We start from the raw sequence: 25,773 nt of genomic DNA, 5'->3' as shown, positions 1-25,773 counted from the left end.
CAGTTCCAACTCTTGGGGGTGAGTCTGGGCAGGCCCCTTGCTTTTGGTGGGCCTTGGCTTCTCTGTAAGATTGGGGTGTGGTGGGAGTGGGTCTCCAAAGCTGCAATGACCTCTTTCTATCAGATGGGGGTTGGCCTTGTGCAAGCTTGTCCTCTTCTGCTTCGAGGGGCCGACTTCTCAGCTCCAGTGAGAAATGGCAGTTGTGTGGTTCCCAGTGGAGACTGGCCTTTCTTGGAGTGAGCAGGTAGGAGGTTCCCTGCCCCCCTTAGATGGAAGCTCAGCCTATGTGCTTGCAGTGCTCTTGTAGGAAGGAAAAAGACCAACCAACCCTTTGTTACTGCACAAACTGAGTTTTGGATGGTAGTGAAAACATGTGCGTTTTTTTTCCTTACTGCATTTCTGTAGACAGATTTAATGTTTTGGAAGGGTAGAAGGCAGTCATGGGATATAGTTCCTGTTTTCCTTTTGACGTCAGTCAGTGGGAAAAAATCTTCCCACCTTGTCTTTTTAGCTTGTCTGCTTTTTTCTCTTCCTTTCTTCTTCTCTCATCTCTCTTTGAAACTTACGTGTGAATTCAAAAGGGCTGAACATTTTGGCAAGGATGGGGGTTGGAGGAGCAGTGCAGTAGCTGCTGACTGCGGTCATCATTGCCCCCTTGACACCAGGCTTCCTGTGAACCTCTACTCTTTTTCTTTTGCCACAATTGCTGAGTCTGCCTGGCATTTCATATTTTGATTTAGGGAAAAGTTAAAAGAATTCACAATCCCAGCTGTCACTTGGTGACCCCTTTGCCAGTAGCATATGGCACATTCTCATTTCACTGATCTAAAGAAAAGAATTACCCACCTATCATTACTCTCTTTGCTCTGCTTTATTTTTCTTCATTATTCTTATTACCCACTGCCTTAACAACAGTCCTACTGTTATTTGTCAGGTCTTCTTCCACCTTGCTAGAAGTTCCATGAGAACACTTTTGTTCGTTGCTGAATCTCCAATGTCTGGGACAGCCCCTGCACATAATAGGTATTCAATAAATATTTGCTGTGGTTAATGGAAGCTAATGGAGAAGGAAATGGCAACCCACTTCAGTGTTCTTGCCTGGAGAATCCCAGGGACTGGGGAGCCTGGTGGGCTGCTGTCTATGGGGTCGCACAGAGTCGGACACGACTGAAGCAACTTAGTAGTAGTAGTAGTAGTAGTAATGGAAACCTTGCAGAGTGAAGGCTGCAGTTTGTGGAATGAACAGGAGTTGAAGATTTTAGTCATCATTTACTTTCCTAGAGAATCACACAATACTCAAGCTTTACACCATACAGTTCTTATTTCTTCCAAGGCATGATTTGACTTGTGGAATATGTTAATTATTATCATAGAACACATGTTTTTTTTGGGAGGGGAGGAGATCATTGACATATAATTTACATGTGGTTAAATTTAGCCTTTTTTACAGGTATAGTTTGAAGAGTTTTGATACATCTGTGTAGTATATGTATAACCACTGCCACAACCATGGTGTGGAATATATCTATCACTCAGTGCTTCTGACAGTCTGTCCTCTCCCCTACCCACTGGCAACCAGGGATCTGATTTCTGTCCCCATTGCTTCACCTTTCCAGAATGTCATATAAGTAGATTCATATAGTATGTAGTCTTTTGTGTCTGACTTTTTTCTCTTAGCATAAGGCTTTTGAGATTTCTCCCATGCTGTTGAACGTATTAGTAGTGTGGTCCTTTTTTATTGCTGAGTAGTATTCCATTTTCGGAGAAGGCAATGGCACCCCACTCCAGTACTCTTGCCTGGAAAATCCTATGGACAGAGGAGCCTGGTAGGCTGCAGTCCATGGGGTCGCAAAGAGTCGGACACGACTGAGCGACTTCACTTTCACTTTTCACTTTCATGCATTGGAGAAGGAAATGGCAACCCACTACAGTGTTCTTGCCTGGAGAATCCCAGGGATGGGGGAGCCTGGTGGGCTGCCGTCTATGGGGTCGCACAGAGTCGGACACGACTGAAGTGACTTAGCAGCAGTAGCAATATTCCATTTTAATTTATTCACTGATTTATGGATCTTTGGATTGCTTCCAGTTTGGACTATTCTGTGTAAGACTTCTATGGATGTTCACATACAGCTCTTTGTGTGAACGAATGCCATCATTTCTTTCGGGCAAATACCTAGGACAGGATGGTTGGGCTGTATCATAAGTCTGTGTGTAATTTTACAAGAAACCACCAGAGTATTTAACAAAGTGGCTGTTCCATTTTCATTCCTACAAGCAGTATATGATAGTGCCAGTTGCTACTCATACTTTAAAATTTAAAAACTTGTAGTAGTTCCAGTGGGTATGTAGTGGTATCTCATTGTGGTTTTAATTTTCATTTCTCTGCAGCTAGTAATTGCTTATTTGAGAAGGTCATGGTTTAGCAGGCTGTGGTATTCTCTAGGTATTTAATAATTTTAAAATACCAGTGGCATTTGAAGTGAAAATTTCTTTTAAAAAATTGGCCAAAGATCTAATTGGTCACTTCCATGAGGTCATACTGTACAAAAAAGGTGGGGGTGTGGAAACTATGTCAAATTTTGGCAAGGGGTGATTCACCTGGGTGACTGATGTGGAGACCAGAAGAGGACATGCCTAGGACTTGAAATGAAGGTGGGGAAAAGCAGGTTTCTTGGCTCCTCTGGCCTTGGGAGGGCTTGCTCCATCCTTAGCTAAACCGGTGTTTGTGGGAAGCCAACTTAGATTCAGTGCCACTTTCCTGGATACCCCAGGAGTCACCAGCAACCCTCACGGCTGTCCCCAGTGTGTGGTGAACATAGAGCCCCCTCCCTGCGGACAATTTGCCTTAATCAGTTAATCAAGCTTGAGAAATCGGTTACCACAGGCCCAGAGTGCCACCACCCTTCCATCCTGAATCCCTATTTCTCATGTCCATCTCTTAGTTAATTAATTAAGCAAATATTCCCTGAAGGCTTACTCTGTGCCTTATGCTGTTTTGCATGTTGGGGAAAACTGCGATGAAGAAAGAGAAATTATCCCGTGGACTCAGAAAGTGGCAAAAACGATGCAAGGGAAAACAGAGGCTGCCGTGAGTGCATCTCGGAGGGGTTTTTAACCAGATGCCTGTCAGGGGAGGTATCAGGACAGGATCCTACGGTTGAGGAAGATTCGGCCTGGCTGACAGTGCTGGAAGCAGCAGTTCAGGACAGGGAACATGCAGGAGGCCCAGTGGTGGGAGAGAGGGCTGCCCATTTGGAGCCATGAGTAGTTTTCTGGGGCTTGGTTTAGAAAGTGGGGAGTGGTGAGAGAGGAGGCTGGAGTCATTGGGGAGACCAGCTAAACCAAGGTGAGGACTGCACTTTATCCCCAGGGCAGTGGGGTGCTGACAAAGGCAGTTTTAAGTGGGAGAGTGGCTTGTTTGGAGCTTTGGTTTAGTGGCATCACTTTGGTTTCTCTGTGATAAATGGATGGAGGGGGCAAGACTGGAGGCAGGGAGTTCAGGGAAGTGGCTGTTGTGGTCGTCAGGAGCCGGAAGAGGGTGGCCTATTGACTGGCCATGACTGTGAAGTGGGATGCTTTCCAACCAGTAACTGGAAATGTGCACAGGGGCAGAAATGAGTGTGCTACTAGCTTTGAAGCATTGAGAAATCTAGTCAATACATAGTACGGCCTTCTTTTTGGTTTTGGTTTGTTTGTTTGCTTCCTTGGAAAACTGATGTAGAAATGTCCCTTTGGCCCCAGTTACCTGAGCAGAGGATTTGGGCATTGCCAAAACCTCCTCTTTGGATAAAATTGCTCCCAGCAGTGGTCACCATGTTCTGAGGTGGGAGGAGGGAATTATGCAAGAGGCCCAGGGCTATGCCAAGGTGGGTAGGAAAGTGGGGCAAGTACCCAGCGAAGCCGGAGCAATACCTTCTACCGCTGCATAGGCTACTTTTGCTGAAGTCTCTGCGTGTCTCCTGGAGGGTCTTTGAAGCCAGGATCCGTGTCTGGAAATGCAGAAACCCCGCTTTAGGAAAACACTCTCCAGAAAGCTTCCTCCCTGCCGTTCTTGTCTCACGCACATTCTGCAGAGGTGTGTCTTCTTTTCTTCTGAGATTCTCCACTCAGATTTAGGGGATTCTGTGTCCTGGTTTGAGCTTGAGGGTCTTTAACACTAGGCCATTCTGATTTCAGCCTAGATTCAGTGCCACTTTCCTGGATATCCCAGGAGTCACCAGCAACCCTCGCGGCTGTCCCCAGTGTGTGGTGATCATAGAGCCCCCTCCCTGCGGACAACTTGCCTTCATCAGTTAATCAAGCTTGAGAAATCGGTTACCACAGGCCCAGGAGTGCCACCACCCTACTTCGCCCCTCCTACCTTGTCAGAAACCCATGATGGGTTTGCTAAAAAATGCTGCTGTTGCTAAAAATAATGGAGTAGAAAAGAATGTTTGGACAGGAGATAACCATTTCTCTGTAAGAGGTAGGGATGGACCAGAGAAAGAAAAGTGGGGAGGAGGGAGCTCATTTCTTTGCCACTTACAGTGTGCTGTGTACTTTGCTGGAGAACTTATATATTTATTTATATTGTCTCATTGACAATTGAATATCCATTGAATATCCTGCAAGGTAGGTATTGTCACCCCCATTTTACACTGAGGAAATTGATGCTCAGAGGGCATAAATTTTGGCCAAGGGCATGTAGTTGAGAAGCTGGGCCTAATTCCTGTCTAAGCTGTCTTTCTTTTTTAAATTATAGACTTATGTTCCAACCTCCTCATTGTTACCTTGGGGACCTGAAAAGATGCGTGTAGCTTCTAAATCAACTAAGTGATTCCTGGAGAGCACCTTTTGCATCCGGAAAATCTAGCTAATTATTTATTTCAGTGTTTCTGGAATGCAAGCCCTGTCCCAGGCCACTTACAAAATGATTTAGGATTACAAGCACGAAGCTCACAACCAAATTCTGGCTCTCAGCGCTCAGAGAGACCAGTGGCCATCTTTAAATAACAAATTGTGGATGGATACAGTGCTGGTTTAATTATTTTTAGTGAGAATTTTTTGGGGGAGGGGCATCTGTGTCCATCTACAGGTTTGCTGAGCAAGTGATAAAAGAAAGGTCCTAAGGCTTGACTCTTTCAGAGGAATCCCTGATTTGTTGGCTTATCAATGAGTGAATTAAAATATATAATAGTAGAGTCAGTGATTCTTTTCAGACACTGTAGACTGCTTACATTCCCTTTTCTTTTGTAGAAGTTTTTAATCCAAGTCCTTGTGGTGTGGGGGCCAAGAGGGTAAAGTCCTGCTAGAGGTTGACCTTTGCATTGAGGTCCGTTTGGACTCACAGACTTTTAGTCCAGTACTTAATTTTGTATCCACAAACGGACACTACACTCTTAGCCCTTTCTGCTGTTTGTTCCTCCTGCCTAATCTCCCATCCCCACCTCCATTCCTCCAGAGACCACAATGATTAAATGAGCCATTTTAGAGGTAAAGTTGGTTTCTTATTTCTGCTAAGAGTTCCTGGCTGTGAAGTGGTATCAGGGCTTAGCTTTGACCTATGTATCCCTCCCTTCTTCCAGTTTTTATTTTCTGCCTTTTCCCTAGCTTTAATTTTACTGTGACTACTGGGATTACTCCAGCATTAAAGAAGTACTGCTGTTGAGGGGCAGCTGGGACACACAGAAGGTTGTATCCCCTGTATATGAGAGCCTCCCCTTCCCCCAGCATGGCAAAACAGTCCTCCAAGGAGGCATCTGTGACACCTGACGAGGACTAGGTGGGCCCTGTGTGCAGGTACAGGTGGAGCAAGGCCAGGAGTGTGCATATGTCCAGACAGTGGGAACTTGTCAGTTGCACGGGTGATGCTCTCTGCCTGCCTTGGCTGCCTTGTTTTACTCCATGGGATATTGTTTTCTCTCCACACACATAGAACACTAGGGGTTGTCCTCCTCACTTAGGAGCTGGGTGTCTGTGGGATTTCCTTGGTGTGTACTCACAGTCATCTAAGACACGCTGTGATGTTTCAGATTAGGAAGCTCTCTATCAGTGGTGCCATTTATCATTGGAAGGACTCAACTTTGTGGCGAGATGAAAATGTAGTCTGCAGCAAATTTCAGACAATAGTGTTAAGTCACTCCAGGTTCAAGGCAAAATTTATAAATGCTGCTGACATTTTCTGAGAAGGAGAGCATTTTCTTAGAGAAGGGAGGCAGGTCTCTGGGATTCCAGTATGCCGTTTGCAGCTCTGGTGTTTTGGGCACATAAGGTTGATCACTTAGGTCTGCCTTCAATTTTTCATTTTTTTCAAGTTTTCATTCCTAGTGGTCACATCAGTGGAGCTCAAGTGATTTGGATAATAATGACTTACTCACAGGCTAACGCCAGAAAAGCTCCAGCATCCCTGTTTACCAGAGACCCAAGGCTGGAAGCCGGGGACTCATGCTTTATGGAGAGTCAGTCACGAGACAGAACTGGGTGTTGAGGGCTCAGGTGAGGGGGCTGGTGCAACAGCCCTCACTAGCGTATGGCTTTGCAGCAAAAACTAACATCCCCTCTTGCTTTATCTTTCAGTTAATGACCAGCCACAGCGTCCCTGCTGTGAGCTCCAGCCACTTCCTTCCCGGGCCCCGAGCCTCGCGCAGGCTGCTGTGGTGCTGGCTGAGGGAACATGGCTTATTGGCCTCAGCTGAGATTGCTGCTGTGGAAGAACCTCACTTTCAGAAGAAGACAGACAGTAAGCCCGGGTTTCTCTGGGGGTTCTCCCGTGCTTTTCTTCCGGATTTTGAGTTGGGAGTGAAGAAGGGGGCGGAAAAGAGATTCTTCTTGTGTGTGTTTTTTTTTTAATTTATTTATTTTAATTGGACGATAATTCCTTTACAGTATTGTTCTTCTTGGTTTTCTTAAGGTGATGGAATGTGTCTGGCCCTGGTGGACCCAACTGTGTGGGGTCCTGATTTAGCTAGCCCTGTCTCATCATAGGAGGCAGATTTGCAACCAGGTGGCGATCATAGCTTTGGTTTGTGCTAGTGCCCAGGCCTAAGTTCAGACCGCTGGAACCTGGCACACATGCCCCTTGGCCATCTTACTCCTAACTTTTGCTGCAGCCCTGGGGGCTGCTTGGCTCTTCAAGAGCTCCTAATGGTCTGGGTGGTGCAGTTGAAGTGAGTTCATGGCCCAGCTCTTAGAGGTCAGAGACTGAATCTTTTAGTATGGACTTCCCCCTTTCAGCTTGGACTGCGAGCCTGGAGGAATACAAAACGGATTTGTTTTATTTCTGTGGAGGGTACTATGTCATTCACTTCTGGATGAGACAGTGATCCTTTCAAGAACCCTGAGACTTTGCTGCTGCTGCTGCTAAGTCGCTTCAGTCGTGTCCGACCCTGTGCGACCCCTGAGACGGCAGCCCACCAGGCTTCCCCGTCCCTGGGATTCTTCAGGCAAGAACACTGGAGTGGGTTGCCATTTCCTTCTCCAGTGCATGAAAGTGAAAAGTGAAAGTGAAGCCGCTTAGTTGTGTCTGACTCTTCGCGACCCCATGGACTGCAGCCTACCAGGCTCTTCCGTCCATGGGATTTTCCAGGCAAGAGTACTGGAGTGGGGTGCCATTGCCTTCTCCAATACCATCTTTAACACTCGGTAAATGATATTTTTCTGTGAGAAGGTACAAACTATAAGGCCTGGAGATTTCTGTGAAGCTCCAATATCAGCTCTTGGCTTCTCCCTCCCTAAACACCCCTAGAGATCCTGTCTGGTCTCCTGCGTTTAGCTGCACCTCTCTATAGTTGACTTCTAAATGTCTGTTTCCTGCCCTGCATTTTTTCCTGAATTCTAAGCCTACATCCCCTTTTGGCTGTCCTCATGAAGCTGCAACAGAAATGACCATCCTCTTTAGACTCAAAGAGCCATAAGGGATCTTGGAGATAACTTAATTCACTGTTTCTGAAACTAGACTAATGCTGGCCCTTCTTTAAAAGAACAAATATGTCAAAGTCCCCTCATGTTCACTAAACATTTTTTATTATAATGTTACGTGAATATGTATGTATGTGAAACTAGATATAAGCCCTTTATTCTTATAGACTGCCATGCAAACATATGACCTATACAGACTTATAAACTAAGTGCAAACAAAATTGCAGAACCATACAGTTCAAATTAACACTGTTAATGTAGTAAGGCGACTGACACTGTTTGAAGCCATATTTGACACTGTTTAAAGGCAACAGTGTGACTATGGTAGTGAACACTTATTTGTTTGAGTTTGGACAGTATATTACCATGCACTTTTCCAATGACTTTGGAATTTTTCCAAGTCAGTTTTCCAATGACTTTCCAATTTTTCCAGCGACTTTCATTGGATATCATTTGCTTTCATTTGGTCCAGTCTCATCATTCACAAATTGCTTCTGCATCTGTGCCTTTCTCATTGGTCTACTGCAATTATATTGGTGCTAAAGTGAAGTCGCTCAGTCGTGTCCGACTCTTTGCAACCCCATGGACTGTAACCTATGAGGCTCCTCCATCCATGGGATTTTCCAGGCAAGAGTTCTGGAGTGGGTTGCCATTTTCTTCTCCAGGGGATCTTCCCAACCCAGGGATCGAACCCGGGTCTCCCGCATTGTAGGCAGACGTGTTTACCATCTGAGCCACCAGGGAATATTGGTGCTAACACAATGGCAAACACAAATAGAAACTTAGACTCGTGATCTTGTGCCAGAACTTGGTTGTAAAGTAGGCATTCAGAAAATCCAGGTATGTTTATTCATATTTCCTTAGATGACCATTGAAATGAAAACACAAAATGTTTAAAATTCTGACAGAGAACTCATATAATCCCTCATGAAATTATATATATTTTTTGTATATATATACTAGTTTGAGAAACACTGACTTTTCAGTCCCTTATAGTATATGTAGGGAGCTGAATCCCAAGGTCACTTAATGAGACAGTAGGAACTAGAATTTATGCATCCTATCTCTCTTGATAATAATAATAATGATATTAAAATATAACAATATATAATATATATATAGTATAAATATAATAAAAGCAAACACTTAGATTGCACTTCCATGTACTAGCCACTAAAGTGAATTGTTAACTAGATTAATCCTTTTAAGATCCACAAAGTACTGTTGTTTCCTTATAACACAAAATGCTATTGTGTTATAACTGGGGAACTTAAATCACAGAGAGAATATAAGTAATTTGTCTGAGGTTCACACTGCTAATCAGGGGCATATGTAGTGTTCAGTTCTAAATAATCTGACTCTAGAGTTGGTTCTCTAAATCACTATGTCAGATTGCTCTTCAGTGGTATTATTATTTTTTCTACCTTCAGTCTCAACATCTTGAAGTTTCTGACCTCTTCCTTACCTTTGTCCCTGCCTCCCACAGCTGTGCCCAGGCCCTGGTGTATTCATTTCCTAATCTCATTTCTTAGCTACTCTGTGGTCCAGGTCCCCTGTCTCTTCTTATCATGTTGGCAGCAGCCCATGTGATGGTGAACTGTCTTTGCTGTGCTGTGTCTGTTAGCCAGTGAGTAGTGGAAAGAACTGTATCATCTTAGTAAGGCAAGGTCTCAAGCCCAAACCTGTCATTTTACAGATAAAGCAGGGAAGGGATTTCCCCACGGTCAACTAAGGAATCCGGAGCACAGGGTCCCAGAACAGAACTTGGGATTGGGCCATCCAGACTGGGCTAGTGTGTGTTAGTCTTGCTGCTTCTTGCTCAATATTGCTTATCTGTTTAAAAAGAGCCACAATTAGAGAGATAGGCAGGCTTCATAAAAGGCAATTTTTGGCCCTGTGGCAGAGTTCTTATTGAAGGGGAAGTAAGACATAGCATCCTGACACAGAAGGACTTTTTTAGACATGCACCTATGATCTGCTAGCTTGTCTGCCTTACCTCCCTTCCTGATGTCTACAGGAAATGTGTTTTGCCGAACTAGAAAAAAAAAAGGTGGTTTATTTCAGGTTGCAGAAGTTTAGGTTGTCAGGGTTGGAAAGATCTGACCTGACCCTTGTACAGTTGATGGGAATGGGGTTTCAGGTGTGGGGCAGGGGGTCCAGAGTGGATCAGTCATGGAAGTAGCACCAGATTCAATTTCCTGATGGCCCTAGAGGCACAAGTTCTTTTGAGCAGGCTTTGCCTTATCTGCACAGGAGGTTTAATACCCATGGATCTCAAGTGCTGTCCGTAGCTATTTCCCAGTCCAAATAGCTTGGATCTATAGATATATTGATTGTAGACAGTGAAACCTGTTTAGGGTCTTGGTTCCACATTGTTAGCTCAGGACATGTCCTGCCCTGTAGGCAGGGGAAGGAGTTAGTAGCTCCATGACAGTTCTCACCTACAGTGTACAGAATCCTTGCTTAATTTCCCCCTTCAGAGATCCTGGATGTACTCGCTTGGCTCCATAGCCTGGCACTGGGGATATGCTTAACAGGCATTTGCTCAGTGAGGGGTGAATGTGTTAAATGGACCATTAGTTTTTAGATCTTGAGGAGGCGCCCCTGCTAGAGGGGCCGCATGTGCAGGGAGACAGGAAGATGTAGGAGCTGGGTGCTGAACAGTAGACCCCAGAGCCACCTTCTTGAAAGGTGGCCATTTGCTCGTTCACTCTGTGTCCTCATTTGCTAATGAATTTGGGGGACCTCTTTTCTTGTGCCCCCATTGCAGACTCATGGGGACCATCAGCCAGGGGTAGCTTTCTGCTGCTCCTGCTGCTCCTGTTAGGCAAAGAATACATTGAAAATGAGTTGCGTAAGTGGGGTGCAAAGCTCAGTTTGGGTCCAAAGTAACAGTTAACTTGTGTGGGTGGTGGTCAGTGAGCACAAACAGGGCTTGGGACAGGAAAGGCGAGGGGCTTCGGAGTTCTCCAGATCCCCATCTGGTTTTAGGCTGAGCCAAAGACCAAGGTCCCTGTGGAACAGATGGGACAGAATGTGGCTGTATGGCCTTTCTTTTTTGCCTTTGCTATTAATTTTCTCACTTAGATCTGTTTAGCCATGTGGCTGAGGAAATATATAATTTTAATTTCTGCATATTTTAGAGTACCAATATTTGGGCACTGTTCAGTGACAAGGAATAAGCAATCAAATAAATATAAATTCAGTCCTCATTTAAGAGCCACTGGAGAATTTTACAGTGTAGATGCAAACTTTCAGCATTCTCTCCCAGCTTCCAGTTTCACCTGATACATTTCTTCCCTGTCCTTAGTTCTGGCCTGGCAGTGCTGGTTCAAATCCAGCTAATAATTCTAATTACTATCTGATTTTAATTCAATTCTAATTCCAGCTTGGCCACTATCTGCCTTAATGGCTTAGGGAAACTCATTTTCCCTGATTTTTAGTTTCCCCTTCTATGGAATGAGGACAATTAGCACATATAGCCCTTTATTGTTTCCTTTGAATAAATATTTACTAAACATCTATTGCATGTAAGACAGTGTCCTGGGTATACAGTGGTGAAGCAGACAGGCAGGATCCCTGCTCTCATAGAGCTTACAGTTCAGCCAGGAAAGCAGATATGAAGCATGTTGTCACATAAGTAGAAATATCATAGCTGTGGTAAGTGCTATGAAGGAAAAAAAAAACAAAACAAACCATCCTACTATGTCAGTTACCACTAGGCTGTGGGTAGGGACTTAATTTAGAATGAAAGGTCATGACATTTAAGCTGAGAGCCTTGATGTTTAAGCAGCAGTTAGCCAGGGAAAGATCAGGAGCTCAGCCATCCAGGCACTGGCTTCCTGGCAGAGAGACAGGGTGTGAAGGCCACGTGCCTAATGCATGTCCTGGAGCCAAGGGACTGGGGTACCAGTGGCACTGAAGGAAGACTGGCTGCGGGTGAGTTGGGAGTCGGCAGGGTCAGGTCATGGAGCTGGCGAAGGACAGTTGAATTTTATATAATGTGCAAAAGGAGTCCCTGAGGTAGGTGGGTCATGATGAAGAGGGTCAGATTGTGTGGTCCTTGGCATTGAGGGGACTTGAAGGATGACAGCCTAAGCATACACATGTACCATTTTGTGCTCTGTTTTTGGGCTTCCCAGGTGGCCTCACCATAAAAAACCCACATGCCAGTACAGGAGATATAAGAGACTCAGGTTTGATCCTTGGGTTGGGAAGATCTCCTGGAGGAGGGCACATATTCTTGCCTGGAAAATTCCATGGACAGAGGAGTCTGAGTGGCTATGGTCCATGGGGTCGCGAAGAGTCAGACATGACTGAAGCATCTTAGCATGGCATGTATGTTGTGTGTTTCCAAATAATCTTCATATTATAATAATTATGATTCTTGATGTGTAGGTTGTGTTTTATACTTTTGAAAGTACTCTTGTACCTGTTATCTTCTTGATTTTCACAGAAATCCTGAGAGATATTCATTACAATTTCGGTTTCATAGATGAAGGAAGTATTGTAAATTAATTAGTACATCATTAAGAGGAGGGACTGGAAGTTTTGACCCCAAATCTACCATGGGATAATGCCAGTGACATTCCTGGTAGCAATACAGGGATCCATGCAGTTTTCATTTTATAACCTCATGCATTATTGCCAACATTGAGATATTTCTTGTGTTTGCCATTATAAGTAAGTTACTATAAAGATTTTATACATATAGCCTTTTCTTATTTTTATATTATTTCCTTAGGCCAGAATCTCAGGAGTATGATTACTAGGTCAAAGGGAAGTGGCCCTTGACATATATGGTCAGATGTCCTTCCAAAGATCAAACCGGTTGAAAAATCCACTGTCACTGCATGAGGCTTTACAGTTCCGGGAGGGTAGGCCTGGCTTTCATATTTGTTTTTCCCTTTGGCATTCCTCTGATTTGATCTTTCAAGATTTCAGTTTAATTTAATTGAAGTGTATGTTGATAAGTGTTCACTGTGATGCTGACAGAGCCTAGAGTGTGCCATTGCTTTGATGAATTTTCTGTTATCTTGGGAAGTTCACTGTTTCATGTTCTCTTCTTTACCTCTCAGAATAGTCTTCCATATTTTCATCAGTTTCTTTTCCCCATTGAATCTTGTTACCTTATCAAATTCTAAAAGTAGCCTAGTGGTATTTTAATGTCCCAGGGACATTGGATAATGTCTAGAGACATTGTTCGGTTGTTACAGTCCTGGGTAGGGGTGGTTGATGTCCACTGGTAGAGGCCAGGGATGGAGGAAACATTCTACCATTCATAGGAGAGCCCCTCAAAACCATTATCTGGCCCCCCTGTGTCAAGAGTTGAGAAGAACCCTGCTCTAGAAATGCTTGTGCATTGTATCCCCATGTTGTTGCTGAGGAGTAAGGAGAGGGCAAGTCCCCAGAGCAGCTCAGTGTAGCTATTTACTTAATCATCAGAAGTTTAATTTTAATACCAATCTGAAATAGGGTTTCTGAGTTTCTGACTTTGTTAAGAAGCACCTTTACAAAAACAGTGTTCCTCTCCATTTCTTCCACTCTGTGGTGGAGGCAGGCATGGAGGGAGGTGAATTCATAATAGAGTAAGATTCAAAAGTGTGTAACCATAGAGTGTGTGTAACAAAAGTGTGGGTGAATTTAACTCAGGTGACCATTATATCTACTACTGTGGGCAGGAATCCCTTAGAAGAAATGGAGTAGCCATCATAATCAACAAAAGAGTCCTAAATGCAGTACTTGGATGCAGTCTCAAAAATGACAGAATGATCTCTGTTCATTTCCAAGGCAAACCATTCAAAATCACAGTACTCCAAGTCCATGTCTCAATCAGTAATGCTGAAGAAGCTGAAGTTGAATGGTTCTATGAAGACCTATATGACCTTCTAGAACTAACACCCAAAAAAGATGTCCTTTTCATTATAGGGGACTGGAATGCAAAAGAAGAAAGTCAAGACATACTTGGAGTAACAGGCAAATTTGGCCTTGCAGTACAGAATGAAGCAGGGCAAAGGCTAATAGAGTTTTGCCAAGAGAACGCACTGGTCATAGCAAACACTGTCTTCCAACAACACAAGAGAAGACTCTACACATGGACATCACCAGATGGTCAATACCAAAATCAGATTGATTATATTCTTTGCAGCCAAAGATGCAGAAGCTCTATACAGTCAACAAAAAAAAGAGCAGGAGTTGACTGTGGCTCAGATCATGAACTCCTTATTGCCAAATTCAGACTTAAATTGAAGAAAGTGGGGAAAACCACTAGACCATTCAGGTATGACCTAAATCAAATCCCTTACAATTATACAGTGGAAGTGGGAAATAGATTTAAGGGACTAGATCTGATAGACAGAGTGCCTGATGAACTATGGACGGAGGTTCATGACCTTGTACAGGAAACAAGGATCAAGACCATCCCCAAGAAAAAGAAATACAAAAACACAAAATGGCTGTCTGAGGAGGCCTTAAAAATAGCTGTGAAAAGAAAAGAAGCAAAAAACAAAGGAGAAAAGGAAAGATATAAGCATCTGAATGCAGAGTTCCAGAGAATAGCAGGAGAGATAAGAAAGCCTTCCTCAGCGATCAGTGCAAAGAAATAGAGGAAAACAATAGAATGGAAAAGACTAGAGATCTCTTCAAGAAAATTAGAGACAGCAAGGGAACATTTCATGCAAGATTGGCTCAATAAAGGACAGAAATGGTATGGACCTAACAGAAGCAGAAGATATTAAGAAGAGTTGGCAAGAATACACAGAAGAACTATACAAAAAAGATCTTCATGACCCAGATAGTCATGATGGTGTGAACACTCACCTAGAGCCAGACATCCTAGAATGTGAAGTCATGTGGGCCTTAGAAAGCATCACTACGAACAAAGCTAGTGGAGGTGATGGAATTCCAGCTGAGTTATTTCAAATCCTAAAAGATGATGCTATGAAAGAGCTGCACTCAATATTCCAGCAAATTTGGAAAACTCAGCAGTGGCCACAGGACTGGAAAAGGTCAGTTTTCGTTCCAATTCCAAAGAAAGGCAGTGCCAAAGAATGCTCAAACTACTACACAATTGTACTCATTTCATATGCTAGCAAAATAATGCTCAAAAATTCTCCAAGGCAGGCTTCAACAGTACATGAACCATGAACTTCCAGATGTTCAAGCTGGATTTAAGAAAAGGCAGAGGAACCAGAGATCAAATTGCCAACATCTGTTGGATCATTGAAAAAGCAAGAAAGTTCCAGAAAAACATCTGCTTTATTGACTATGCCAAAGCCTTTGACTGTGTGGATCACAACAAACTGTGGAAAATTCTGAAAGAGATGGGAATACCAGACTACCTGATCTGTCTCTTGAGAAATCTGTATGCAGGTCAAGAAGTAATAGTTAGAACTGTACATGGAATAGCAGACTGGCTCCAAATCAAGAAAGGAGTATGTCAAGGCTGTATATTGTTACCCTGCTTATTTAGCTTATATGCAGAGTACATCATGAGAAACGCTGGGCTGGAAGAAGCACAAGCTGGAATCAAGATTGCCGGGAGAAATATCAATAACCTCAGATATGCAGATGACACCACCCTTATGGCAGAAAGTGAAGGAGAAACTGAAAAGCCTCTTGATGAAAGTGCAAGAGGAGAGTGAAAAAGTTGGCTTAAAATTCAACATTCAGAAAACTAAGATCATGGCATCTGGTCCCAACACTTCATGGGAAATAGATGGGGAAACAATGGATACAGTGACAGACTTTATTTTCTTGGGCTCCAAAATCCCTGCAGATGGTGACTGCAGCCATGAAATTAAAAGATGCTTGCTCCTTGGAAGAAAAGCTATGACTAACCTAGAAAACATATTCAAAAGCAGAGACATTACTTTGCCAACAAAGGTCTAGTCAAAGCTATGGTTTTTCCGGTAGTCATGTGTGGATGTGAGAGTTGGACTATAAAGAAAGCTGAATGCTGAAGAATTGATGCTTTTGAACTGTGGCATTGGAGAAGATGCTTGAGTCCATTGGACAGCAAGGAGATTCAACCAGTCAATCCTAGAGGAAATCAGTCTTGAATATTCACTGGATGGACTGATGCTGAAGCTGAAACTCCAATACTTTGGCCACCTGATGCAAAGCACTGACTCATTTGAAAAGACCCTGATGCTGGGAAAGATTGAGGGCAGGAGGAGAAGGGGATGACAGAGGATGAGATGGTTGGATGGTATCACCGACTCAACAGACATGTTTGAGTAAGCTCTGGGAGTTGCAGAAGCCTGGTGTGCTGCAGTCCACGGGGTCGCAAAGAGTCGGACACGACTGAATGATTGAACTGAACTGAACTAAACCATAAAGTATCTGTCTTATTTCCAAGCTATTTATGAAGGCCTACTTGAAGTAAAAATGCTGTTTAGAGATGGGGGATGAAATCTGATTTTGATAATAAGTGCAACCAAAATGGCATTCCATATGTGGAACCAGAAGTCAAATTAAGTTTCAAGAGGGAAGCTATTGGTAAAGAAAAACCTGGAACATCTCCCTGAGTTTAGAAGGCAAATTCTGTGTTCAGTGACAGAAATCATTTTAGAAGTTCAGAGTAAAAGCGCATGGGTAGAACTGTGTCTTTTATTAGTTCTCTGGTTTGAGTGTCTCTTGGAGACAGTCTCTTCATTAATACATGTTACTGTCTCAGCTCAGTAAGGCTTATAAGGATCAAAAATCTAGATACTCTGGTAATGGGGCAGGGGATAAGGAGATTGGGGTGCATAGTGGTTTAAAACACCCTTGAGCTGGACTGGTTTTGAATTCTGGCACTATTTACCGAATTTGTATCCACATTTATTAACTCCTTGAACCTCATCTGTGAAATGGGATTTATGATAGTATTAACAGGGTTGTTTGATGATTAACTGAGTTTATATATGTAAAGCACTGAGAACACTGATGCATGAATTCTAAGTCACTTCAGTTGTCTCTGACTCTTTGTGACCTTATGGACAGTAGCCCGCCAGGCTCCTCTGTCCATGGGATTCTCCAGAGAAGAATACTGGAGTGGGTTGCCATGCCCTGCTCCAGGGGATTTTCCCAACCCAGGTATCGAACCCACCTTTCTTAACATCTCTTGCATTGGCAAGCAGGTTCTTCACCGCTAGCACCACCTGGGAAGCCCTGCACTGATGCATCATTGTTAGACCTATTTAAGTATTAGCTATCATTATTGTCGGTCTCGTTCTTACCTCTTTGCCTAATCTGCTTACACCCAGTTGCTGGGAATGATTTGCAAGATATACTTTGTACTCTTTGCTGTCAGTACCATGGGAAAGATCCACTTTTTTTTTTTTTTTTTTTGTCCCGGTCAATCAACATATTTTGAGCATCGGTTCCCCTGCAGTGTTCTAGATGTGGGACTGCAGAGATGTCCAGGAACCTAAGACTTGATTCAGTGAGTCAGATCAGTGCCTAGGAGGGCTGGTGAACACCGGACTCCTTTTAAGTGGCTGTCTTGAAAGGTATATGTCCCAAACATAGCTCTATGAGAGGCAGCATGAGGGGTGCAAAAGCATGTAGGAGTCAGTAGATCTGGGTTCAAACTCGCGTGTGCTCTCTTACCAGGCTATGGCTCAGAACCTGCCCCAATCTAATGATACCAGCTACCTCACAGAGTTATTGTGAAAATTAAATATTAGAGACGAGGTGTATATAAAATCCCCTGTACAGAGTAGGTGCTCAATATTGACTGTCACTATTATAAATCTGTAGGCCATGAGCTCATTTTACCTTTGTGGAACCTGTTGATATGCTTTGATCATGACTTAGTGGGGTTATTTCTCAGCTGAGCCACTGGTTTCCAAAGTTGGGCAAAACTAGCTGTTCCTCTCAACCCTGCCACTGACTGTCTCTGTGACTTACCCTTCCTTGAGCTTTAGTTTTGTCACATATAAAGTGGAGATGATTATGCTTCTCAGGGTTGTTTGCAGGATTAAATGAAATAATCCATTTATAAGGTGCTTGTTACATACTGGACTCTAAATAAGTGGTAGCTACTATTTATCCCCAAAGTGTGCATGGCAGTTTCAGAGCTTCTAGGTTGATGACTATCTTACTCATACTCTTTATTTAATTTTGGTTTTACTTTTTGGAGTTCTTTTCTGAATTTATTCACAGTTAAACTGCTTTTTAAAACTTGTACTCCCTTTTGTTAATATTTGTAAGTGATTTTATTTAGCTGTAAGCTTGGAATGCATACAATTTTGTGTTCTGCTTCGTTCACTTACTGTTATATGGTTAATAGTATCTGTGTTTCATAAACATTGTTGTAATAACTGTATAAGGTTAAGTAGATGTGCCATAATTTAATCATTTCCCTATTGCTGTGCAATTGTTTCCAATATTTTCCAATTATACTGTCTAAATGAACGAATAACTAAATATATGTAGCTTTTTGACATTTTAAACTTAGTTCTGTGGGATGAATTTCTAGGAATATTCTTTGGTCAAAGGGGATAAACATATCTTTTGAATACCTATGGCTAAGTTGCTTTCCTAAAGGGCTCAACTGACTTACATTTCCAGCCTTATTGTTTTGTAAACTTCAGTTCATTCTCTCACTCAACATACATTTTAAAGCCCTTATCTTGAGGCAGGCTTAGAGAGAAGAAGGTGACACTAGGGGAGAAACTCCTGCTGTGCCAAGTGCTGATAGAGGCTCAGGGTACCTGGGGAGCTGGAGAAGGGACCTGCAGCTCATTGGTAGAATGTCATTTGAAAGCAACACTGAGTGTTGCTTCTTTGGGATTATTTACAGAAATACTTAGCAAGACCAGCCCATCTTTGGTCTTGGAAATCCCATAGATAGCATGCTTTCTTCCAAAGAAGGACCTATGTGTCTGTTTTTTCCTGATGTGCTATCTAGAGCAAATTATTCTTCATAGTTATATGGTAGCTGTGTTTTTTGTTCTACAAAAAAAGTAATACATGCTCATTATGGAAAATTTAGAAAACACAGGAAAGTGTTTTTAAAAAAAATCACCCATGCATGTTCTTACCATCCTAGGACATCCACTGCTCTCATCCATGTATTTCCTTCTATAAAGAAGATTTAAAAAAGAATTTAATGTATAACCATATCAAAGGTCTTTGGAATCTAAAATACCAGAAATCCAACAACAAATAAACAAAAGATGAAACCAAGCTGAAGCAAGGTTAAATTAATTATGATCTATTCATAGTGTGGAGTATCAAGTGACCATTAAAATCTATATTTTAAGAGAATATTTTATGTCATGGGGAACACTCCCAGTATGATATTCAATGAAAAAGCAAAATACAAGATTATATATGCTGTATAATCTTAATTTTATAGAGAAAAAATATTATTTATGTATGAATAGAAAAGAAAGACAGAAATATTAATGGAGAACCATTATTAGCTTAATTTACTAGGGATTATCTCCAGGAAGTAGGATTAACAGTGATTTATATTTATTTTTGTCTACTTTTCTGTATTTTTTTAATTTCAAATTTTCCACAATAAAAATATATGGACTTGGGGATCAAAAAAAAATCTATTTAAATAAAAGGAAAGATTTCATATCTGTGTTCTCTTGGCTTTATGTCTCTGAAGACATAGTTGTAGTTACCCTCACCCACAAGGGCCTGAGACTCTCCTGGGCTTTTGGTGTTCTTCCTAATTAGAACATCGGAGTCTAGAGCTGAAAGGAATGATAGAAGTGAGGCTTCAACAGTGGAACTAGTTGTCTGAACACCACAGGTTCAGTTAGATTATGTCTCATGATTTCTATCCTGTCCCTGTGCTTATTTATCCCTGGTAGCTCACTGAAGCAGATTTCCTTTAGAGAAACCCCACTGCTTTAACCGGTGAATAACACTTACTTACGTTCAGTGGTCATCTAACCCATTGGAGAAGATGGTGACTGGATTTTGACGGATGGGGAAGGACTTTGCACTCTTCCCAGATATTTCCAGCCCTGATGGCACACAGGTCAACATGGAACTGAGTGTGACTTTCCATTGTCCTTTGGAGCCTTCTTCTCAGCCCCACAGGGGGCAACTTCATTTGTTCCTTTAGAGCTGAGCTGGTGTGTATTTAGCACAGCAGTTTGCAAAGTCTTCTTTCACCAAATGGTCATAACATACCTGACACTGTGCTAAGGCTGTGGAGGTGCAAAGATGAGTTGATCCAGTGCTGGCTTTCAGGGTGCTCATATTGTAGTGAGGAAGCCAGTAACAAAAACACGATTTCAGGGGCTCAGGGAAACTGTTATGGGAGGAGGATTCATGGGTTACTCTGGGAGCACAGCAGAAGGGCTTCCCGCTCTGCCTGAGATTTTAGTAAAGGAAATTGTGCCTGGTTGAGTCTTGAAGGGTGAGTGGAAGTGAGCCAGATGAAGCAGGATGGGAGGCATCTTCCCTTTCTTAGGGAAAACACAGAGGTATGGAATAATAGTAAGGTGTATTAGGTGAGAACTATAAACAGTTCAATATCATTAAAGCTTAGAGTGTGGTAAGAGAGGCCGGATAAGTAGGTTCATTGTTTAATTAATCTTTTCATGGATTTCCCAATGCTCAATAGTGTTCGGCATCCATGTTTGTTTAATTCACAGTGCTTTGTCTTGTTTCCTACTCAGTGTCAGCTGTTTCTTGAAGTGGCCTGGCCTCTATTCATCTTCCTGATTCTGATCTCCGTGCGGCTGAGCTATCCACCCTATGAACAACATGAATGTGAGTATCTGAGCATCCCGCCTGAGGCTTACCACTGGCAACTGAAATTCAGGCAAAGGGCAGGGACTAAATGTGACCTTTCCCATAACTCTATCTTTAGGAAACACGGAAAATGGTTTGGAACAGAACAGCTAGGCTTCCGATTATTTGATAAGCCATCAACTCAGGAAACCATTTTCAGCCCTAGTGAATGGTGATAATAGTAGTTATAATAATAGCCGACATCTGTTTCATACATTTTCAATCATGAAAATAAAATAGTCTTACTGATAGCTCAGAGAGGGGTGATTAAAAAAGCTCCCTAAGGCAATACCTTAACATCACTGTCATCTGGTCCCTGCCAGGCTTTTTCACATACATTATGTTTTTATCACACAGTTGTAAATCATGGGACCCATAATTTTAAGCAGCATTTGTGTAGAATATCTCAGATCGACTAATATTATTCCATTTGATTCTCATAACAACCTCATATAATGGACTTTATCATTGTGATCATTTGCTTTAATTTCTTAATAAGTAACTAGGAACTCAGAAAAGTTCAGGGGCTTGCCTGAGGTATATCTATTAAGTGACAGTGATGCAATAAAACTCAGGTCATCTGACTCCCAATTATATGTTTGGATGACGGCCTTTTCAATGAGCATAGAGAATACAATAGTGGCTAAGAACACATGCTCTAGATGTCAGGTTACCTGGTTTGACTCTTGGCTTCAACACAGGTCACCTTGGGCAAGTGACGTAAGTTCTTTTTATAAAAGGGGAATAATGCTTACCCCATATGTTTGTTGTGGGGCTTCCCTGGTGGCTCAGACAGTAAGGAATCTGCCTGCAACACAGGAGACCTGGGTTCATCCCTGGGTCGGGAAGATTCCCAGAAGGGAATGGTTACCCACTCCAGTATTCTTGCCTAGAGAATTCCATGAACAGTGGAGCCTGGTAGGCTACAGTCCATGGGGTTGCAAAGAAGCGACTAACACTTTCATTTTATTTTTTCATGGTGGTTGTGAGTGTTATCCCACAGTCTCAATCTTTCTCTCCTGGTTGAGCTTGCTAGATGGATTAACACTGCAAAAATGCCCCACTCTGAAAGATCAGCATTTGTGGGGGAGTTTAGCTGGGACCTTTATTCCATGGCCCCAGTGACTTTTCCTGTCATTATCCAGCTCCATCCACAGCCCATCAGCCCCATCAGTTCAGTTCAGTTCAGTCTCTCAGTCGTGTCCAACTTTTTGTGACCTCATAGACTGCAGCTCTCCAGGCTTCCCTGTCCATCACCAACTCCCAGAGCTTGCTCAAACTCATGTCCATCGAGTCGGTGATGCCATCCAACAATCTCATCCTCTGTCATCCTCTTCTCCTCCCGCCTTCAATCTTTCCCAGCATCAGGGTCTTTTCCAATGAATCAGTTCTTCACATCAGGTAGCCAAAGTATTGGAGCTTCAGCCTCAGGATCAGTCCTTCCTATGAATATTCAGGACTGATTTTCTTTAGGATAGATTGGTTTGATCTCCTTGAAGTCCAAGGGACTCTCGAGAGTCTTCTCTAATGCCACAGTTCAAAAGCATCAATTCTTTGGTGCTCAGCATTCTTTATGGTCTCACATCCATACATGACTACTGGAAAACCATAGCTTTGAATAGATGGACCTTTGTCAGCAAAGTAATATCTCTGCTTTTTATTATTCTGTCTAGGTTGGTCATAGCTTTTCTTCCAAGGAGCAAGCAGCTTCTCTAGTAGCTTAGCTGGTAAAGAACCAGCCCCATAGGTGTACAGGATACAGTTCTTCAGGGAAGTGGTGGAGCTGGGGTCACATTTGAATTGTGTTCCTAATCTGATCCCATGTCTTTCAGGGCACATACTCACAGTTATTCATCTGCTAATTTGCTAGTACACATTATACATATTCAAGTTAAAAAAAAACAAACACCTGAAAACATTCTACCAGATGTGATTTTCTGATTTTACCAAAAAGGAAAAGCACATACAATGAAATATACACTCTATTTATGGGCCTGGGAGGTAATTCTGCTTTTTTGTTTGGAACCTCAAAGGTTGATGAGCAAATGCATATTTGATTTTATATAAATGTTACCCTAAGCCCTGCTGATGTAACCATTTTAGGGAAAACTCAGCTTTTTCATCTGTTAGTCTAGTCTCTCTCTGGAATTATCACAAGCGAGGAAGGCAGTGTAGTGGAAATCACACAGAGTTTAGAATCAGAAAAGTTGGGATTTGTTTGGATCCCACTTCCTGGCTCTGCCACTTGCTGAAGTTGTGATCTTGGGCAAGTTGTTGAATTTTGACGCAGATCTCTTTGAATCCAGACCATCGATTCTCAGAAATGTTGTGAAATTCCTATACCTAAGATAAGACTTTTCAGTTCAGTTCAGTTCAGTTCAGTTCAGTCGCTCAGTTGTGTCCAACTCTTTGCAACCCCATGAATCGCAGCACGCCAGGCCTCCCTGTGCATCACCATCTCCCAGAGTTCACTCAAACTCACATCCATCGAGTCGGTGATGCCATCCAACCATCTCATCCTCTGTCGTCCCCTTCTCCTCCTGTCCCCAGTCCCTCCCAGCATCAGAGTCTTTTCCAATGAGTCAACTCTTCACATGAGGTGGCCAAAGTACTGGAGTTTCAGCTTCAGCATCATTCCTTCCAAAGAACACCCAGGGCCAATCTCTTTTAGAATGGACTGGTTGGATCTCCTTGCAGTCCAAGGGAGTCTCAAGAGTCTTCTCCAACACCACAGTTCAAAAGCATTAATTCTTCGGTGCTCAACTTTCTTCATAGTCCAACTCTCACATCCATACATGACCACAGGAAAAACCATAGCCTTGACTAGACGGACCTTTGTTGGCAAAGTCATGTCTCTGCTTTTGAATATGCTATCTAGGTTGGTCATAACTTTCCTTCCAAGGAGCAAGCGTCTTTTAATTTCATGGCTGCAGTCACCATCTGCAGTGATTTTGGAGCCCCAAAAAATAAAGTCTGACACTGTTTCCACTGTTTCCCCATGTATTTCCCATGAAGTGATGGGACCAGATGCCATGATCTTCATTTTCTGAATGTTGAGCTTTAAGCCAACTTTCTCACTCTCCTCTTTCACCGTCATCAAGAGGCTTTTTAGTTCCTCTTCACTTTCTGCCATAAGGGTCGTGTCATCTGCATATCTGAGGTTATTGACATTTTGATTCCAGCTTGTGCTTCTTCCAGTCCAGTGTTTCTCATGATGTACTCTGCATAGAAGTTAAATAAGCAGGATGACAATATACAGCCTTGACGTACTCCTTTTCCTATTTGGAACCAGTCTGTTGTTCCATGTCCAGTTCTAACTGTTACTTCCTGACCTGCATATAGGTTTCTCAAGAGGCAGGTCAGGTGGTCTGGTATTCCCATCTCTTTCAGAATTTTCCACAGTTTATTGGGATAAGACTTTTGCCCTCCATCAATGCAGTTCTTGCAGCTTTACTTCCTGTTCTCAGCACTTTCTAGGGACCTGGCTGGAAGGGCAGAGAGCTAAGCTGATACTTGCAGAGGTGTCTTGTCTCTGGGAGCAAGAGGTTGGTATGTAATTCTTCCCCATTAATCTTTCCCAGTTTGACCCAGACCCATGAAGATCCTCATCACTTCCCTGGATCATGAGAGTCCATCATCCTGTGTACCTGATGCCAAATCCTCATCCTGGTTTTGTCTGGAAATCAGATGGGACATGGCACATGGGGAAGGGTGTGCCCACTCACTGGGCTGTGGGCTGAAGCACCTTGTCAGTGTGCTGGACCAGCACCACCCTGGCTTTGGTGCCAGCATTTCCTGGAGGTTAAAAGGGGACAATCCCTTGGTCCTTCGAGTATTTGGTTGGGTTACATAAATCTCCCCTGAATGAGGAGCCGCTGACTTAGGCAAGGGACCTTGTTTGGTTTTCCTTGAACTATTAACAGGGAGATAAGGGGATTAACTGAGTAAATGCTCAAGAGGCCAGAGTCCCTGCAGAGGACCAGATCTTGTTTCATCCTTGTTTTGGATGTTGCTTCTCTGGTTGGTATGTGGACAGAAGAAAAAGACAGATAAAAGGACCCCAGTATTGAAATGCAAAATGTCGAAAGTTCTGGCTATGGGTGAACTTCTGGGGAGACTCTGTTAGCCCATTTGCATGGAAATGTAAACTGAAAAAAATGGGTTTATGCCTTAGAGGGAGGTGGGGGCTGTGAGATGGAAGGAGTGCTCCTAGCTGGGCAGGAGCTGAGGAAGTACTGTTGTAGGCTGGCCACCAAGCGCTGCAGTAACTCTAATGGGCCCATTCGCTGATCCTTACCCTGTGCCAGGGACTCATACTTTGCCTATAAAAACTCATGTAATACTTACTATGGCTCTGTGAAATGGATTCTATTGTTATCATCATTTTATAGATGAAGAAATTGAGGCTTTAAGGGGTCACTGACTTGACCAAAGTCACTATTTAGCAAGTTGCAGAGACTGTTGGTCTAACCCTAAACCCTGTGAAGCTCTATGGCTCTTCACCACCTACAGCCTTGGTTCTTAATGATTGTCAACTCTTTGGGGGTCACAGGTTATCCTGAGAATATGATGAGTGCTGGAGCCTCGGCCTTTCTGTCACAGGAATCCACACATGCTTGGTCTCAAGTTAAGAGACCCAGGTTCCAGAGCACATTTATCTTGATCTGCTTAAGCAGCTCCATGGCTCATGTCCATGAACCAAACTGTATTTTGATGCCTCTCACCAGTCCCTGTACATGCAGTCCTGCTGTTTGTAAGAAGCTCCTCTGTAGTGAAGGGAAAGGAAAGAGAGGAGATGGCCTGCAAGAGGGGGCTTGTTGTTTTGGTGGATAGAGAAGCAGCAACAGCAACTAATGTAGCTTCACAGATGACATTTGATCCTAAGTCAGCACCTTCATCGAGTGCCTTTGAGGAGCTTGGGAACTAGTGGAGAAGGTGAACAGAGGTCCACAGGGGACAGTAATGGGAGTGTTGAGAAGAGCCAACAGATAAGGGAGTTGTTCAGTTGCTAAGTCATGTCCCACTCGTTGTGACTCCATGGATTGCAGCACACCAGGCTCCTCTGTCCTTCACTGTCTCCCGGAGTTTACTCAAATTCATGTCCATTAAGTCGGTGATGCCATCCAACCA

At 43.0% G+C, this 25,773-nt stretch overlaps 1 protein-coding gene across 1 annotated transcript in view; it reads left to right on the top strand.

Annotated features, from left to right (window-relative positions):
• ABCA1 (ATP binding cassette subfamily A member 1) overlaps positions 1–25,773 on the top strand; it is a 157,032-nt gene that overhangs the window by 8,981 nt on the left and 122,278 nt on the right. The window contains exons 2-3 of the mRNA XM_055579203.1: positions 6,556–6,718; positions 20,529–20,622. Coding sequence (XP_055435178.1) covers positions 6,653–6,718; positions 20,529–20,622 — 160 coding nt within the window. The 5' untranslated portion in view covers positions 6,556–6,652. The remainder of the gene's footprint in view (positions 1–6,555; positions 6,719–20,528; positions 20,623–25,773) is intronic.

This window comes from Bubalus kerabau, chromosome 4 (assembly GCF_029407905.1).
Source record: "Bubalus kerabau isolate K-KA32 ecotype Philippines breed swamp buffalo chromosome 4, PCC_UOA_SB_1v2, whole genome shotgun sequence".
NCBI lineage: Eukaryota > Metazoa > Chordata > Mammalia > Artiodactyla > Bovidae > Bubalus > Bubalus kerabau.
Note: the sequence above shows the minus strand (reverse complement) of the source record. Positions and strands in the feature narration are given on the sequence as shown.